Source organism: Suricata suricatta, chromosome 13, assembly GCF_006229205.1.
Source record: "Suricata suricatta isolate VVHF042 chromosome 13, meerkat_22Aug2017_6uvM2_HiC, whole genome shotgun sequence".
NCBI lineage: Eukaryota > Metazoa > Chordata > Mammalia > Carnivora > Herpestidae > Suricata > Suricata suricatta.
This window is the reverse complement of record NC_043712.1, coordinates 18926312-18942674: the sequence shown is the minus strand read 5'-3', so window position 1 is coordinate 18942674 and position 16363 is coordinate 18926312. Positions and strand designations below refer to the sequence as shown.

Genomic DNA, 16363 nt, shown 5'->3' with positions numbered 1-16363 from the left:
TCTGTCCGCTCCTTTACTGGCCTGCGGAGGCACCATTTCCTTACCGAATCACTTGCATACAAATCCACATCACTGAGACGGGCCACCTCTGTGTTTTCAAGCATCCACGCACATTGTGCGTCCTGCCCCGTACCATACATACCTGTGCGATTTCCTTTAAAAGTATTTCCTGCGAACGGCCTTCAAGCAACATGCACCAAGGTGTGGGTGTGGCTCAGACACCCCTGCACACCCACCGCGTGTCCCGCATGCATTCGTGGGGCACAGCGGGAGAGGCTGGTGGGATGTCTTGTCCTAAGTGCCACGGTCTGTCACACCCACCCCTCTTCAGTCGAGCAGTCAGAACCCCAGCCACAAAGGCAGGCCACACAGCACGCCAGACTCTGACCTTGTTCCGATTTCTTTATTGAAAAATTAAAGTCATAAGCTCTGTATATAAATACACTGACATCGCTGGTCACCTGCAAGGCCTCTGGGATAGGCTGGGGGTGCGGTGGGACACTGAGGGCTGGGGGTCCCCAGGGGTGAGGAGAGGGGAAATAAATAATAAATACTATGGCAGGGGGTAAGGAGCCAGGAAGAGGGGGGTGTGGAATGGGAGGGGGTTGCTTGATGCTTATTTGTGGCACTAAAGGTCCTGTGAGATGCCCCCCCTAGGGGGGGTGCTGTGTCCATGAATTCACATGTGGCCTCACCCCAGATAAAGGCTCAGACATCTGAGGATGGGCCAGGCCCTTGCTGGCAGGGAAGGGGGACACGGTGCCCCTTATCCAACCCAGAGGAACAGGTCCCCGCAGGCCTCAGGTGGACCTTCTCTCCTTCCTGAACCCACGCTTGTAGTGGGCGGCCTACTGTGTACACTGGGCATGGCCCAGATCCTGCCCTGCCCTCCTGTCTGCCTCGCCGGGCTTCCTTCTCCTGATTCTGGGCCAATGGGCCGGGAAAGAGCGGGGGGCGTCTTCCTGCTCCCTGGCCACGCAGCCCCGGCCCTCATGGGGCTTGCTAGTGCCAGGAGGGAGGAGGGACTGGGGCCAGGGACTGGGCAGCAGCGGGAGGCCGTCGGGCTTCTAGAGCATCACATTGAACTCGGTGACCAGAAAGTCGATGTAGTCCCGCTCCTTGGTCTTGAAGGCCTCGGCAATGATGCGTGCGGCCTCCCGATGTTCCTTGCCCCGAAGCGTCAGCCCGTTCACCTCCAGGATCACGTGGCCCACCTTGAGCTGCCCACAGTTGTGGGCCGAACCGCCTCGCTGTAGGGGCAAGACACCGGGCAGGGGCACACGGGGCACCTGAGGGCCAGGCTGGCCGGGCTTTGACACCCACTGGGTCAGACCCAACACTGCCACGCAGGCTGCCACCTGGGTGTCTGCTGCCCTGATGAGGAAAACTGAGGCTCCGTGAGGGCAAAGGGCCTGGGTCTGCCCGGGTGCCAGAACCCTGAGATGGCGAGAGGGGCCTCAGGGGGCGGGGACACCTGGTCCAGTGGGGCCCCTGGGAGGTACCTGAATTGTGACGATCCTAGGCAGGGGCTGGCGGGTGTTGGCACCACCCTCGATGGCGATGCCCAGGGTGGCTGCACTTTTCTTCACGCGGACCAGGGTGGACGTGGGCTCCAGGAGTCCGGGCTGCAGGTGTGACCAAGGAGACCAGAGGCTGAGGCCTTCTCGGCGGACAGGCATGGCTGGGGGGGCCGGACTGGCTATGACCCGTCCCCTGGGTCCGAAGGGCTCAGCCTCCAGCCCCGTGCTGGGAGCCGACAGTGTGCTAGCGCCAAGCTAAGAACCTGGAGTTCTCGGATCGCTAACTGCTTCAAAAATCCCTGTGGCTCAGGAGGCGAGGGGCTGGCCCGGGGCTGCCTCGTGGTGGCTCTAGGACTGGGACCCAGGCCTGACTGCTTTGGCCCATGTGCCATCTCAGAACTGAGCTTGAGGACCCTCGAGACCCTCTTTTGGTGATTGGCTTGTCAGTGTCAGTGGCCGAGGGAGGACCTAACCTGGAAGGCCTGACTCCTGACACAAAGGTCTTTTCTGTACCCACAGCCCTCCAGGGATGGGGGCTCCCTTCCTCCTCATGGGCCCTTGTCAAGCTGAATCCTGGTTGGGGACCTCCTGCTCCCCACCTGGGGCCCACCTCCTGCCCCCCGACCCTTGCCCCAGTCCTCTGCATCCCCTCCTCCTCGCTCACCGGTTTGGCGGCCCCTTCTGTGGTCCTCTCATTCCGAGGCGGCTCCTTGCTACTCCTGCTCTTGGTGGATGCCATCTGTCTGCCTCGGCCTGGGGCGCTGGCCTCTGCCTCGCCGGCATCCACGCCACTGTCCTCGCTCAGGGTCTGCCCACTGTCCGAGAGCTGGGAGAGCGTGGAGGCTGCTTGGAGTCAGGGGACAGAAGGACAGTGATGGTTTAATACAGCTAGGGTCAGGGAGGGCTTCCTGGAGGAGGTGATGGAGCTGCAGGCTGGAAGTCTGTGGGGATTCCCCAGGCACACACGGACTAGGCAGGAATCACAGGGCTGGAAAGAGGAGAGACTTCCAGACACCTTTCCATCACTGAGACCTGCCCTTCCGGCTGGGTCCGGCTCCAAGACAGCCAGAATTTCTGTTCTGACCACCCAGTTTTCAGCCCGTGGCATAATGATTAAAACAGAGGTCAGGAGGCAACCCCAGCCTATAAATGTGGTTTGTTTTTTCTTAACTTGCACAATGCTGTCAAATTTTAATGATGAACTAACACATTCAAATTAGGATAATTCACATAAAATTAAATTTCTAGCCCCTCAATTAAAAAGTAGAAAGTTTGGGGTGTCTGGGTGGCCCAGTTGACTAAGCATCCAACTTTGGCTCAGGTCATGACCTCATGGTTTGTGAGTTCCAGCCCCGGGTATCGGGCTCTGCACTGGTGGTGCAGAGCCTGCTTGAGATTCTTTCTTTCTCTGGCCCTCCCCAACTTGCACGTTGTTCTCTCTTTCTCAAAATAAATAAACAAACTTTAAAAGAATGGAAGGTTTGCCATGCCTGGTCTGGGCCCTCCACAGCCCCTAGCTGAGTGGTGGGCACAAACCCTCATTCACTAGTCAACCGAAGCTGTGTCACTGTGTGGATCATGGCTTGGCCCCTAGTTTGGGACACTCTAGAGTCTGCCAGGTCAGGTCTGAATCCCCTCTGGCCAGCTGTGCAACTCAGGGTGAGTTACACAGCCTCTCTGAGCCTCTGTGTTTTTGTTTCATACAAGAGCAAGGACACCCATCTAATGGCGTTATTGTAATGCTGAGCAGATATGATGTGTAGAGTGAAGCCAACAAGAGAACAGGCTTATGCTACGCTTCTCTGTTCCACAGTTACTTTCTGTGCCTCAGTTTCTTCGTCTGCACCATGGGGAAATAGCACCAGCCCCACAGGGCTGTTGGGAGGGTTAGATGAGGTGCTAACAGAGGCCAGGCACCGAGGACCACATCCGGCACACAGGAAGTACTGCACGATGGACCGCTTTCATCACAGTGTGCTAGGCTCCGGTCTCTCTCACCACATCCTGCCTTCCCTCACCGAGCTCCTGAGCCCAGAGGCCCTGCACTCTGCATCCTAGCTTGTCCACTGCTTGGCATACAGCAGGAGCTCCGTTCACACACCCACCCTGACCTGGCCAGCCCCCTTCCCTGGCCACAGCGGGGTCTATATATCACTTTAGCCACAAGATGGCAGCAGAACCCAGCAAAAAGCACCCAACTTGCAACAGAGGCCATCTGGAATGCACCTACGTTCCCAGCTTTCTGGGGGTGACAAGCTGCCCCCTACCTCCTCAGTTGGGAACCCCTGAAAACCCAGGGGCCGCAGCCTGGCCCCAGGTGTCTGGAAGGTCCAGCCTGCACTCTGACCTTGCAGCCCCAGATCTGGAGACCTCCAAGGGTCTCAGACACCATAATTTCAACACCCCCTGCCAGGCCCTGGGGACTGAGATCATAGTCGGAGACTGCTGGGGGACCAGGTCTGGAGGTGCTGGAGGAGGAGCCCAACCCTGCCAGCGACCTGGCGGGCTGTCCCCGAATCTCCACCTGCTGGCTCGTCTGTGGTCCTCCAACTCTAAGTGGCAGAGCCAGGCTCACACTCAAGTCAACATGGGCTCAGGACCGGTGAACACACACTTCCACACTCCGTGTCAATGGGCAGATCCACCTGCAGGGGCCTGGACGTCCCCATGACCACCGAGCGGGCCCCCCAGCCCAGGCCCCCAGCCCCAGCCAGTACTCACTGCGCGTCTGGGGCAGCGCCCTCACTTCGTTCACGTCCGGCTCGCTGTCCGGCCGGTGCACCTCCACCATGACGAAGTGCTGGTTTGTGCCCGTCATGTCCGGCCGGCTGGAGGGGGAGGGTGGCGGGAGGCAGCCCCCTGCCAGCATGGCCTCTGCCGGGGGGCTTTTGAGGTGCTGTGGCGACTGGACTCGGGGGAAGGGGCCAATGGGGCGCTGGCTGACCAGGGCCAGGTGGGCGTCCAGTGGCCTCTTGGAGCGGGCGTTGGCAGGGGAAACAGAGGCATAGATGGGGGAGGAGGGCGGGTCTTGTGCTGAGGGGGCCCCCAGGGCGGGCGCAGTGCCCGCCGGCGGGCTGTGGTTCCGAGGGGCCGAGAAGACGATGCCCGAGTGGGAAGACGCGGAGGAAGGTGCCTGGAGGTCCTCCTTCCCTGGCTTCCTCTGCTGGGCAGGCGGGCGGCTGTGGCCTTGGGCCAGAGGGGGTGGGGGGGGTGGCGGCTTGTAGCCAGGCAGCCCCTCCGTGGTGGCTTTGACGTCATCCTGCCAAAAGACCCAACAGGAGTAGAAGGAGTCAGAGCCCATCGTGGCTGGAAGAGAGGAGCCCCGAGCAGGCCAGGCCCCGGCTGGAATTCCGTCCTGCTCGATCGGCTCTTGGCTACACGGCCCTGAATAATGCAACACCTGAGTGGAAAGCTTCTCCCCCATCTCAGCAGCTGATAAGCGTCGGGATCTTGGCCTGCATCTCTGAGGAATGGCATCGGTACCTTTGGGAACTGAAGTTCTTGGCCTCGCCAGGGCTTGTCACAGGGAACAACACTTAATTAAGAGGTGGGTGCAGAGAATGGGAAAACAACAACAACAACAAAATGAATTTCTTTGGCTTTTCTTTTTAGAAGGGTATCATGGCCACTAGAGACAGCAGGTGTGCAGGACCGGAGGGAGAGGGAATGGGTAGAAGGTGACAGTCCCAGGGGCTTGGTGCTGGGCAGGTCACAGCACCTCTCTGGGTGCATCTCTGAGCAATGGGGAAACCTGCCTCTAGCCGGCAGAGGGGAGGGGAGGCGCAGAACCACGAGTGTAACGTGCTAGCAGGTGCCTGCCACACACAGCAGGTGCATGGGGAGTAGCAGCCATGGCTACGGTCTTTGTTCTTCCCTCTCCACCTACGCCAACATCCAACACTTGCAGAGCTCGGATGGCGGTGCGGGCACTGTCCCAAATGCTTTACTTAAATGAATTAATTTACCTCTTGCCACAAACTTGCGGGGTAGGTACATGATTATCACCCCCATTTTATAGAGGGGAGAACTGAGGCACAGAGAGGTTAAGAAATTTTCCCGACGTCACACAGTCACTGGGATTTGAACCCAGGCAGCCTGGCTCCAGAGTCCAGGCCGCTCAGAAAGTTATTTGGGTCAGAAACTGCCAGGCGGTGTTGCTGGGCACACAGCTGAGGTCACATATAACTCCCATTTCCAGGGTGGTCACGTGGCCCCTTCAGGGAGTCCACACACTCCGAGTTCCGTACTTGTGATGATACTGTTCAGATAACATTATCGAAAGTAACACCAACTCGGAAACAAACAGCCTGACTCCGCCTAAAACCCCCAGTCTAGCTGCTGGAGGGGCCCAAGGGATGCCCTTGGGCACAGGCCTGGGGCTGAGGGCGCCTGGCTCTCACCGAGAAGCCAGTCCCTGGGGCCTCAGGCAGGCCAGGGAGAGAACTAGGGAGGGCCTCACCAGGGAAACATCTGGGAGGGCGTTCATATTGCCCTGGACAGCCTCACCGGTTTCCTCCAGGTCCAGAGTGTTCTAGAAACGGAGAAGAAAGCAATGTGAGCAAATATAAACCAAAAGGGAAACAGCAGTTTGCCCTCCGAGATACCAAAATCCCTGCTGGGCCCCGTGACAGCTTCCTGTGGCTTCTGTGGGTCCTGACAGGCCTCACTCTTGTAGACTTTACGCATGAAAATTAATGTCAGTTTTCCTGCCAGTCATTTTGAAATCAATTTTTCTTCGAGGCTTCTCCAGGCCTCCCCTGAATGAGCTGGGGGTGCTGTGGGGTGGCTCTGGCCTGAGAATCCCCAAAGCTGGGCTCCGGTGCCCTGCCCCACATGCTCGGAGCTACCGAAGCCCACGGCTGCTCATGGACAGGATGCCCAGGAGACGTGAGTGGGGAAAGGCTCTCTTAATTTTTAACTTAATGGCTTCAATTGTGAGGCAGGTGGTGAAAGTTTCAGTAGACCTTCTTTTGCAAAAATGCCCATTTCTTGTTTCCTTTTCTAACTCCCCGGAAGAAGCCTCAAGCTCCGTCTAGTGGGGCTGAGCTGCTGGGAGGCCAACCCTCGGCAGTCCCTGGGAGGCTGAGCAGCGCCCCTCTCTACGGGAGCTCTCCTGAGGGCTCGGGGAGCCACGCCTCCACCCACAGAGCCCAGCAGAGCAAGAGCCTCCACAACCAGCACCTAGCTCACGTCTCAGGTGCAGCCCTCCTCACTGCACAGTCTCAACGCTCTACTGCGGGCCGGGGGCCACAGAGGACGTGAGGCTCCACCCTTGCCTTCTGTAGCCTAGAGACAGTGGGCTGGACACAAACAAGCAAGGAGGAGACTGTGCACAGAGGTAGGAGATACAGGCATAGAAGCAGCGTGGGAGGGGTTATCAAGGAAGGCTTCCTGGAGTAGGGAGCATAGCTTAAAGCTGAGTCTTGTGGGCCTCGAGCTGGGCAAAGGAGGGAATGACGGCATTTCAGAGGGAAGGGCATGAGGGCATGAATAAAGCAGGAAGGAGGTTTGAGAATTTTTGAGCAGGTCCCCATGACTCAAGCATGGAGCTGCTGGGACTTGAGGCTGAGGGCAGTGGTTGCCATGGAGACATGGTCGCATTTGTCTTCTATGAAGATTCCCTTTGCTCACTTCCTCTCCAGCCATGCTAGAACAATGCAGGCGTGTTGGGGCCCTCACACTGGCAGTTCCCTCTGCCTGGAAGAGCTATCCACAGGGATGCTTTGTTCTTACCTCCTTCAAGATCTTCCCCCAAAGTATCACCTCCTCGGAGAAGGCTATCCTGACGACCCCACCTCAAATCATAACCCCCATCCCTATCCTGCTTTATGTTTCTGCTTTAGACCGATCACTATTCTTCACTAATCCTTGAAATCTAAATCAGGCAACACATAGCTCATAACCCTCGGAGTCTTTCCATTCTCCCTGGAGAAAATTCCAAAGTCTGCAATCACTGTGCCCAATGCGTGGGCCCTTTCTTGCTACTCCTCCAACAGGAAGGGATGGTCCCTGCCTCAGGGCCTTTGCACTCACTGGTCTTCCTTGCTGTCACGGCACTCCTGACTCCCTGACTTCATTCAGCTCTGACCTCAGCAAAGCCTTCCTGGACCAGCCCTGTCTAAAACAGCACCCCTCCGCACCCCCATACCACCTCTAACCCCTGACTCTGCTTCATATTTCTCAGATTTATCACCACCTGATGTTCTATTACTGCTTTGCTTATTGTTTGTCTCTCCCATTAGAATAAAAATTCCTCAAAGGTAGGACTTGTGGCTACATGATCCCTACGTGATCCTGTGTTTAGGATAGTTGCCGCTTGATAAATATTTACTAGGCAAATGAATGAATCGATGGGTGAATGAATGACTCCATCACTCTGGCTGTCATGTAGGAGAGGCCCCAGCAGGCAGCGAATTGAGCAGGGCAGCGACTCCAGATCCTGGTAGAGGGAGCAGGAACCATGAAGGCAGCGGGCTGGGAGGGAAGGGGTCCCCTGAGGCCATGCTCCCTGGGGCACAGGCTCTCAGGTGGCTCCGCACTGACTCCCATCTCGAATGATACTCCTGGAGCCTTGAGCATTCTGGGTGGGCAAATGGCCCGTAATCACGAAGCCAGTCACGGGAACCCACCAATAAGACACGAGGCTCTCCCAGTTTGGAGCCTTTCACACCCAAGGCTCCTCATCTGGCCCTGCGACGCCTCTGGGGGCAAGGCCAGGCTGGGACGTCTGCCCCATTTTACCAGCAAAGCGGAGGCTCACAGGCAAACCTCAGCGTCCCGTCTCCAGCCCCGTCCCCTGCGGGCTGCTGGCAGCCTCGGCAATGCAGACGATGGGGGACCCTTGGCGGGGGCGTGGGGGACAGTGATGGGGCTGCTCTCCCACTCACTGGCTAAGCGACATTGCTTCTGGCTCTCTGAGGTCACATTCCACTCTGCCACTCACAGCCAAGTGACGGAGGGCAAATCATGGATGTGCTCTGTGCCTGGTTCCGCGTCTGCAGAATGGGTTAACAGTGGTCCCTCTCACGGGGCTGATGTGTTAACACTAAAAACTGCTCAGAACAGGGCCTAACACAATATACGAGGGCCGGCCACTGTTACATCAGAAGTTTGGGCCCACATGAACACTTCAGTGGAAGGGAAAGAGCGGTCTCCTCCTCCCGAACGCAGGGAGGCCGGTGCTCCCAGAAAGGGTACAGCTGGGCACCAACTGCCCAGGGTTAAGGTGAATGGCGAGGCAGGGCCGGTTGTGTGCAATGACTTTCCGAGAGGGGTCAGAGGCCTGGAAGGCATCTGTGGCGAAGGAAAGAGGGACCTCTGCCATGCCAGCTGCTGCCACCTGTCCCCAGATTCAACCTGCAGGCAACCTGGGGGCCCAGGTGGAAGCCCATGGCGGGACCAGAGATACGAGATTCTGTCCTGTTCTGGCACTTTCAGAGTTTTGAGCACTCATCTGGGCAATGAGCAGCTTCGGCTCATGGGGACACATGTGTCCCCAACACCCAGCGGAAGGCCACGCACACAGTGGGTGCCCACACACTTCCGCTTGGGATCACTGATGGGGCCGGCGGTCATATCAGGGCCCTTCCCAGGGAGGGAGGAAGCATCGGAGCCCCAACCACACAGGCATGTCTTTGCCACGCACCGCAGAGCAGGTGCGACCTTCTCTCAGAAAGGGATCAGAGAACCATCCACAGACCGGGGATGACTCTGTGTGGGAGGCAGGTGCTCAGAGCCTCCCTGGCTCACATTGTTTACACTTAAGCTCAGAGCGGGAGTGACCTGCCCAAGATCACGTGGCCAGGCTACAGCAGGTCAGGTGTCTAATCTGGATGGGGGTGGCCCCAGAGCCCAGGCAGCACTACCCCAGAATTGAGCAGGGCCCTGGGAGGACCCTCTCTGAAAAGAAGCAAGGCTGTTGTCACGGCCACCTCCCCCCTCCCCCATTCTTTGCTCTTAATAGCATCCCAGAGCCAATACAGAAGGCAGGGATGGGGAGTCGGGAGGGAGAGGGTGAGGGTGAGGGGGTACACACATCCAGCCCTGGGAGGGAGGCCTTTAGTGGAGCAAGCAGCAGACTGGCAGAGCCCAGCCCGGCCAGACTCCATCTGCCAGACCTGGACGCTCAGGGGCCCCGAGTCCCCGAGCCATGATCCTTGTGCTTCTGAAATAGCTGCAGACAGCAGGCTGAGAACCTGGGGATGCGTCAGCAGAAACGCTCGAGGAACAGGCTTCGAGAGGAGGATCAAGGTCAGAGCTCACGCAGGAGCCAGCTTGCATGTCCGGCCTCCTCCCCGCCCTGTTCCAGCCCCCGGCCCCCCGTCCTGCCAGCAGCTTGGGGCCCCGCCCCCTAGCTCTGGCAGACACCAGAGACTAGCAGAATGTTTAGACTCCGTGGCTCAAGCAGTCCTCCTAGATGAGGCCCTTCATCCATTCTACAGCTGAGGTCACGGCAGCCCAGAGAGGGAAGGCCACCTGCCCAAGGTCACACAGCAAGCAGGAGGCGGGAAGCTGGGCCATCTGCAGCATCTGACTCTGTCACTCAGACTGCTTGCCACAGGCCCCAGGACGCCTGCAGGACCTGCTGGCGTCGCCCCCCCCCCCACCCCATCTCCTTCCTCCTCAAATCTGGCAGAGGAAATGAACCTCTTTTTGTTCAAGTTGGCACGGTCAAGGCCTGTATAGCCCAGGAATCTGGTCGGAGGGAACTGTGGGGCCATAATAAACTCAGGCAGTGGAGGGCAATCACCCGTGCTGACCTCTGCCAGGTGGACTCTGGGTTCTGGAAGCACTACTGCTTCCTGGCCCAGGTGTCACCTCAGCAAAATGAGGCTCCCCCCCCAGCATCCCTTTCCCCCTGCTCCTGCCCAAATCCCCACTCTCCCTCCCTGCATCCCCTCATTAAGACAGGCGGGCTCTTACATAAAGGTGCTATTTTCAGCTCTTTGTTCTTCTTGCTTCTTTACTAGGATGTCAGGACAACAGACTCCCCCTAGTTCTGCCCCTAAATGCACCAGAGGCCTCTGGATATGGGGAAACTGAGACCCTGAGTCACCAAAGTTCCTGGACAGTCCCTTATGGGGGCCATGATTTCAGCTCGAGGCCAGTGGGAGGGACGGAGGAAGGAAAAGCAGAAGGGAGTAAGGGAGAAGGAGGAGAAGGAAGACAGGAGGGAGAAGGGGAGAGCAAGGAAGGACAGAGAAAAGCCAGGCACGGTGCCAGCCAGACCTGGGGCTGTCATTAGCCCAGCAAGGTCGGGGTGTGGGAGGGGACCTGAAAGCGAGATGAGCTGGGTAGGGCCAGAGTCCTGGTGTTCTCAGAGGACAGCCAACCCGCTGGGGGTGAAGGGGACAGGACTGGGGGGTCTGAGAGGAACATGGTGCTGGAACCGGGGGGTGGGGGGGGTGGCCATGCTGGTAGAGACAAGACCAGTGTCCTCCCAAGCTCTCCAGGCACAGGGTGGGGCTGGAAGTCTGGGAGTTGATGGGGAAGGGCATCGGGGTGAACTGGGAGAGAGAGGGCCCCCCAAAAAGGGGCCTGGAACCCACACTCGCCGGTGCGGCTGAGACAGTGGGAACTGCCCCGGTGCCCGGCCAGCTCTGGGTGCTTTTACCAGCTGTACCCTCCTGCCTTCCTGTTGGACCACTGAACTACAGACGTGTCCGGGGAGGGGGGTAACTGTGTGCACAGACAGACTTCCTTCCGCCGTCCTGCATCTCCCTCCCAATGGGCTCAGGAGCAGGGCTTCATTCAGCGGACAGAGAGTGTGACCCAGAATCTCCAGGTCAGCGTTGGAAGAACCCTTAAGACAGGCACTGGAAAGCAGGGCTCCAGAAGGGAGGAAGTGACCTGGGAACCTAGCTGAGGGAAAACGCCGTGTCTCTCTCTGCTTTAACCTCCAACTCAAATGTCACATCTCCTTCCTTATAAATGGAAGCAACGCAGCCAGGTGGAATCAGGCTCTGGAGAAGCAGGGCTGGCCGATGTCCACTTGTCCTGTTTGCTGGAAACAGCATCCAGCACCTCCTGTCCCCCAAGGGCAGGTGTGCCACAAAGGACTGGCCGGGACGTCCATTCCTTATTTCAGACACAGGCTGAGGCAAGGCTGCAGCCACCCCAATGCTCACTAAAGCTTCTGGGGAGTTTATGGCTCCGACAGTGCAGGGGCTGATGCCGGGCTGCTCAGGAGGGAAAAGGCTGTTCTGCTCAAGCCGAAAAGCCAAGCCTCACCCTGGACCTGGCATCCCGAGACTGCAGCAGCAGCTCCGCCGGGGCACCCATCTGCATGCCCCTCTGAGCTCCCTCCACACACAAGGGAAACATCTTACAAGATGAAAACAAGGCTGCCTGAGTTGGTTGAACGTCCAACTCTTGATTTCCCCTTGGGTCATGATCCTGAGGCCGTGGGATCGAGCCCCACATTGGGCTCTTGCAGGGCATGGACTTAGGACTCTTTCTCTCTCTCTCTCTCTCTGTGCCTCTCTCTCCTGGTCACACATGCTCTCTTTAATAAAAAGAAACAAAAAGTGCAAATAGGATCATGTCCCTTTCTTACTAAAGGCCCTCTGTGGTGTTCCAGGTTTTCAGGATTAAGCCCAAGTCCCTGGCGCCTCCTGCTGCTAAGCCCCCACCCTCCCCTCTTCGTCCCGGGCATTCTGGTCCTCCTGACCTCCTACAGTGCCTTCCAGGGTCCATAAGCCTCGAGCTCAGGGCCCTTGTGCGTGCCGATCTGGCCCCTCGGCTGCCTGGCCTTGTGCTGCCCAGCTGATGCCAAGGACTTCAGATCTCAGCTCGAGCATCTCTTCCCCGATGTCCCGGGTAGGTCGGGGACCGGAGCATGAACTATGTAGGCAATGTGATTCCAGGCTGCCTCCTGGACTAGACGCGCTAAGCCTTAGGACAGCAGGTGCTGTTGTCTGTTTCGTGCACGGCGACCAGTGTCCTGCTCGTGTGGGGCATGGGGGAGGCCCTCCGTGAGTGCTTGCTGCAGGAGTGGCTGCTGAACGAGCAAGAGGCTGGGTTCCTTCCCGCTTCCCCACTGCAGGAGGGCTTGACCTGCAGAGGACTCTCTAAACCCATCCAGGCTGGACCCAAGGCAGCACAGAGGAACCAGGGAGAAGGCCTCTGTCTGCTCCCTGTTTCTGGACAGAGCTGCCTTGACAATCAGCGGGTCTCTGTAACTGAAAGGGCCTGAGACAGGCCTGGGCTTCTCCACCCACTTTCCGCCCTGGATAAGGAGGAAAGTACAGAGGAGACCACAGGGGAGCAAAGTGCTCCCAGCCACGCCCAGCACCCTTTTCCCACCTCAGCACACGGGAACAGGAGTAGTAAGGCCTTTAGGGGCAGGGCCCCCGCTCTAGCATCCTTTGTTGGGCCCACAATGCCCCTTTCCAGGTGCGTGAGAGGCCTGGAGTGCAAACCTCTCCATTCTAGGTGGAAAGGGGCTGTGGTTAAGGCTGGCCTTGGCCTCTACGACCGCGGTTCTCCCAAAGGCCTCTGCGGTGCCCTTTCCCAGCCATGAGAGCATCAGCAGAATGGGCTCCCAAGTACCCCACACTTGCAAGTCTGCTCCTGAGCTCACGGGATCTTCACGGCGACCCACACGTGGCTGGGCTTATCAGCCAGTGTACAGATGCAGAAACACCGAAAGCTTGTCACTGGCCCAAGGTGACACGGTTTCTACTTGGGGAGAGCCAGCCTCCATCTGTGGAACTCGGACACAGGCATTTGAACAGAGTCCAGAGGTAGGTGAGCTCCATGGGACACAGGATTTGGGCCACAGGATTTGGAGCCTGTGCCCCTCTGCACCATATAAAGAATTCGAGCAACGGCATGCAGGCCTTCATTCTGCTCTGCTTTCCTGGCTGACATCTGTATGGGAGGGGAATGACATTGGAGGCACGAAAAGTTCCCAGGGCTGGCTCTCTATTAGACAAATGGGAAATAAACACAATTTGTCCATGGGGTAAGAGGCTGCATCTGATTTCCTTTGATCGATTTTGTCTGGCTTGAGGGAACGTGGCTGCAGAGTGAGCCACATGTAACCTGGATTGATAATGGCACGGTGCGATCTGCGGAACTGGGGCCGTCTGGGGCATCTGGGTCACGAGAGCCAGCTGCCTGTCACTCTGCCAGCCAGAATGCCAGAGCAAAGGACATTTTCCTATGACATGGGAGGTGGATGTTTAGAAGGCTGGAATGTTAGGAGATAATCCTGGGCAACCAGGGAGTTCGGACTCACTGCAGTTTCTGCTCCACACTCCCCGGTCCCCAGCTCTGTCCCTGAGCCCAGCTGGCACTGGGCACACAGACAGGAGAAAGATGCGGTCCCTGCCTGTGTCCCAGCATCATCTCCTGTTTCCCAGGGAGGGCAAACTTGGGGAGAGGTTGGAGCCACGTGACAGGCATTTTAATATACAGGAAAGCAGGTGAGCTCCAAGAGGTACGGGATTTGGGCCACAAGAAAGACTGGGGGGGGGGGGGGTTGTGGGTCACTCGGCCGCACTGCAGTAAACGCTCATGGGCGCATGCTGGTGTTGCAGACCAGTGCACTTGGTGATAGTAGGTTAATAGTGAACCCTGACTCCACCACGTCCTAGCTGAGTGAGCTGGACCAAGTCCCTTCTCTCTCTGATTTGTTTTCTTCCCTGTACAATGGAGAACACGGCTGCACCTGCCTGTCCTACTTACTGGGAAGGTCAAAACAGACACAACTGGAAAAGCCCTATCACAGCCCCACGGAGAACTCTCCAAAATACCACTACTGCTATTATTAACAAAGGCCCCAATTGCGCCTGGGTGGCTCAGTTGGGTAAGCATCTGACTTTGGCTCAGGTCATGATCTCTCGGTTCACGAGTTCGAGCCCTGTGTCCAGCTCTGTGCTGACAGCTGGGAGGCTGAAGCCTGCTTCCGATTCTGTGTCTCCCTGTATCTCTCTGTCCCTCCCCACGTTGTGCTCTGTCTCTCTCTCCTTCTCAAAGATAAAGAAATAAAACGTTAAAACAAATAAGGCCCCAATTATTAATATGGGCCAGGCTCTGGGCTTGGCACTAGGGTTTCAACGGGGACTCCAGACACAATCGCTGCTGTGATCAAGCAGAGCAGCCAGCCAGGCTGGTAAACGTTATTAGAACATAATGAGACAAAAGTCACGACAATGGGAAACGCAGGGGGCTGGAGGAGGTACAGGGAAGTCAGAAAATCAGGGATGTCTTCTGGGAGAAGGTGGCATGTGGGCCTAGGGTTGTTGCACACGTAGGAGACGGGTTGGCTGTGTGAAGTGGGAAGAACATTCCAGACAAGAGTTTATAGCATGTGAAAGGCCAAGAGGTCTCTCACCAGCCCCACAGCACAAAAATGATCACCCTCATCTTACAGATCCTAAAACTGAGCTCAGAGAGGTAAACTCACTCTCTGAGGTCACACAGCAAGGAAGTGGCAGGGCCGGGCTCTAAGCAGAGAGCACTGTCACTCCAGAGCCTGAGGAAACCTGATGAGCTGGCGAACAAGAGGCACAGTGAGCATCAAGGACAACCCCAGTTCCCCACCAGGGTGGGTGCCGATGCAAGGGAGTGGCGGCGGGAAGGACCACAGCCCCTACCTCCGCCCTGGCTAAGGGCCTCCCCCAGCCCCGCCCGGCAGGAAGGACGGTACCTCCATCAGGTCTATTAGCCACAGCAGCCGCTCCTGGGGAGGAAGGGTGGGCAAAAGGCAAAAAGAAAAATACATCAAATAAATAAATATTAGGGATGGGGTGGGTACAGCTGCAAGCCCTCTGCCAAACATGCCCGCATGCTCACACACACATAGAGAAAGCAAAACAAACTCAATTCTCTAAGATCCCTTGTCTATTTCCTTTCAGTGCTTTGGCAGGAATAAAAGACAGATGAGAAAAAGGCTCAGTTGCTGTAACTAGGCCTCCTTCATTATAACTGCCTCCTTGAAGGAAACAGGGGTCACCAGGGCTCTGCAGAGATGACACTTGTCCTTGAGAACCGCTGTCAGAAGATGGCCATTCACCTTGGGGCAACCTCGGGGCCTTGCCAGCAGGCGGGGCTGGGTCATCACCCCCATTCGGCAGATGGAGAAACTGAGGCTCAGAGAAGTGACTTGTCCAAGTCCAAGGTCACCCGTGTTACTGAAAGGCAGAGCCTGAAGAAGGACCTTGTTCAGGAGACTGGATTGGAGAACACCTGGCTTTCAGAGGGGCTGAACCCTATGCTGGTAGGAACGATCTAGGTCTGAGGGTTAGAGCCCCAGGCTGTGCATGTGAGGGCACCTGAGGCTGGAGGGGGGGGCATGGCAGATCCTCAGCCCAGTGCTTCCAGAAGCCCCCAAGCATCTGCAAGACCCTGGATACAAACCTCAAGGTCTCTCCAGCCATGTTGGGGGATGTTAGAAAGAGCAGAGGTCTCACCTGCCCTTCGGGTGTGGACAGCATTTCCGGGGTGCCAGTGCCAATAGGGAGATTACTCATTATTTAATCTTCCCAACAAGCTGGGCATAGCAGCATCGCTGCCCCAGTGCAAGTGGGGAAACTGAGGCACTCGGCAGTAAAGCCTGTAGCGGAGACTGCTGGGGGCCAGCACCTTTCAGGTATGGGGGGCAAGGCCACTGCAGGCCAGAACACTCAGCTGGACACAGTAGTTACCCTAATTGCCATCAGAGCCTTGGGCCATTCTACCCATGAGGAAACTGAGGCCCAGAGAAGCCAGGGCTTAAACCTAAATCTGCCTCCCGGGCTGGAATGCACCCCATCCCCCCCACTGGATCTCATTCTCAGAAGTACAGCTTGCAATCCCCTATAGGCTTTAGAGCAGCGGCTCATGGCTCTCGGGGTCCC

General features: G+C 57.4%; 1 protein-coding gene across 1 annotated transcript in view; it reads right to left on the bottom strand.

Annotated features, from left to right (window-relative positions):
- Positions 1–384: 384 nt before the first annotated feature.
- WHRN (whirlin) overlaps positions 385–16363 on the bottom strand; it is a gene marked incomplete at its 5' end in the record, with an annotated part of 90478 nt that continues 74499 nt past the window's right edge. The window contains 6 exons of the mRNA XM_029920581.1: positions 385–1250; positions 1503–1625; positions 2185–2366; positions 4242–4779; positions 5980–6051; positions 15175–15207. Of these exons, the coding sequence (XP_029776441.1) occupies positions 1068–1250; positions 1503–1625; positions 2185–2366; positions 4242–4779; positions 5980–6051; positions 15175–15207 (1131 nt within the window). The remainder of the gene's footprint in view (positions 1251–1502; positions 1626–2184; positions 2367–4241; positions 4780–5979; positions 6052–15174; positions 15208–16363) is intronic.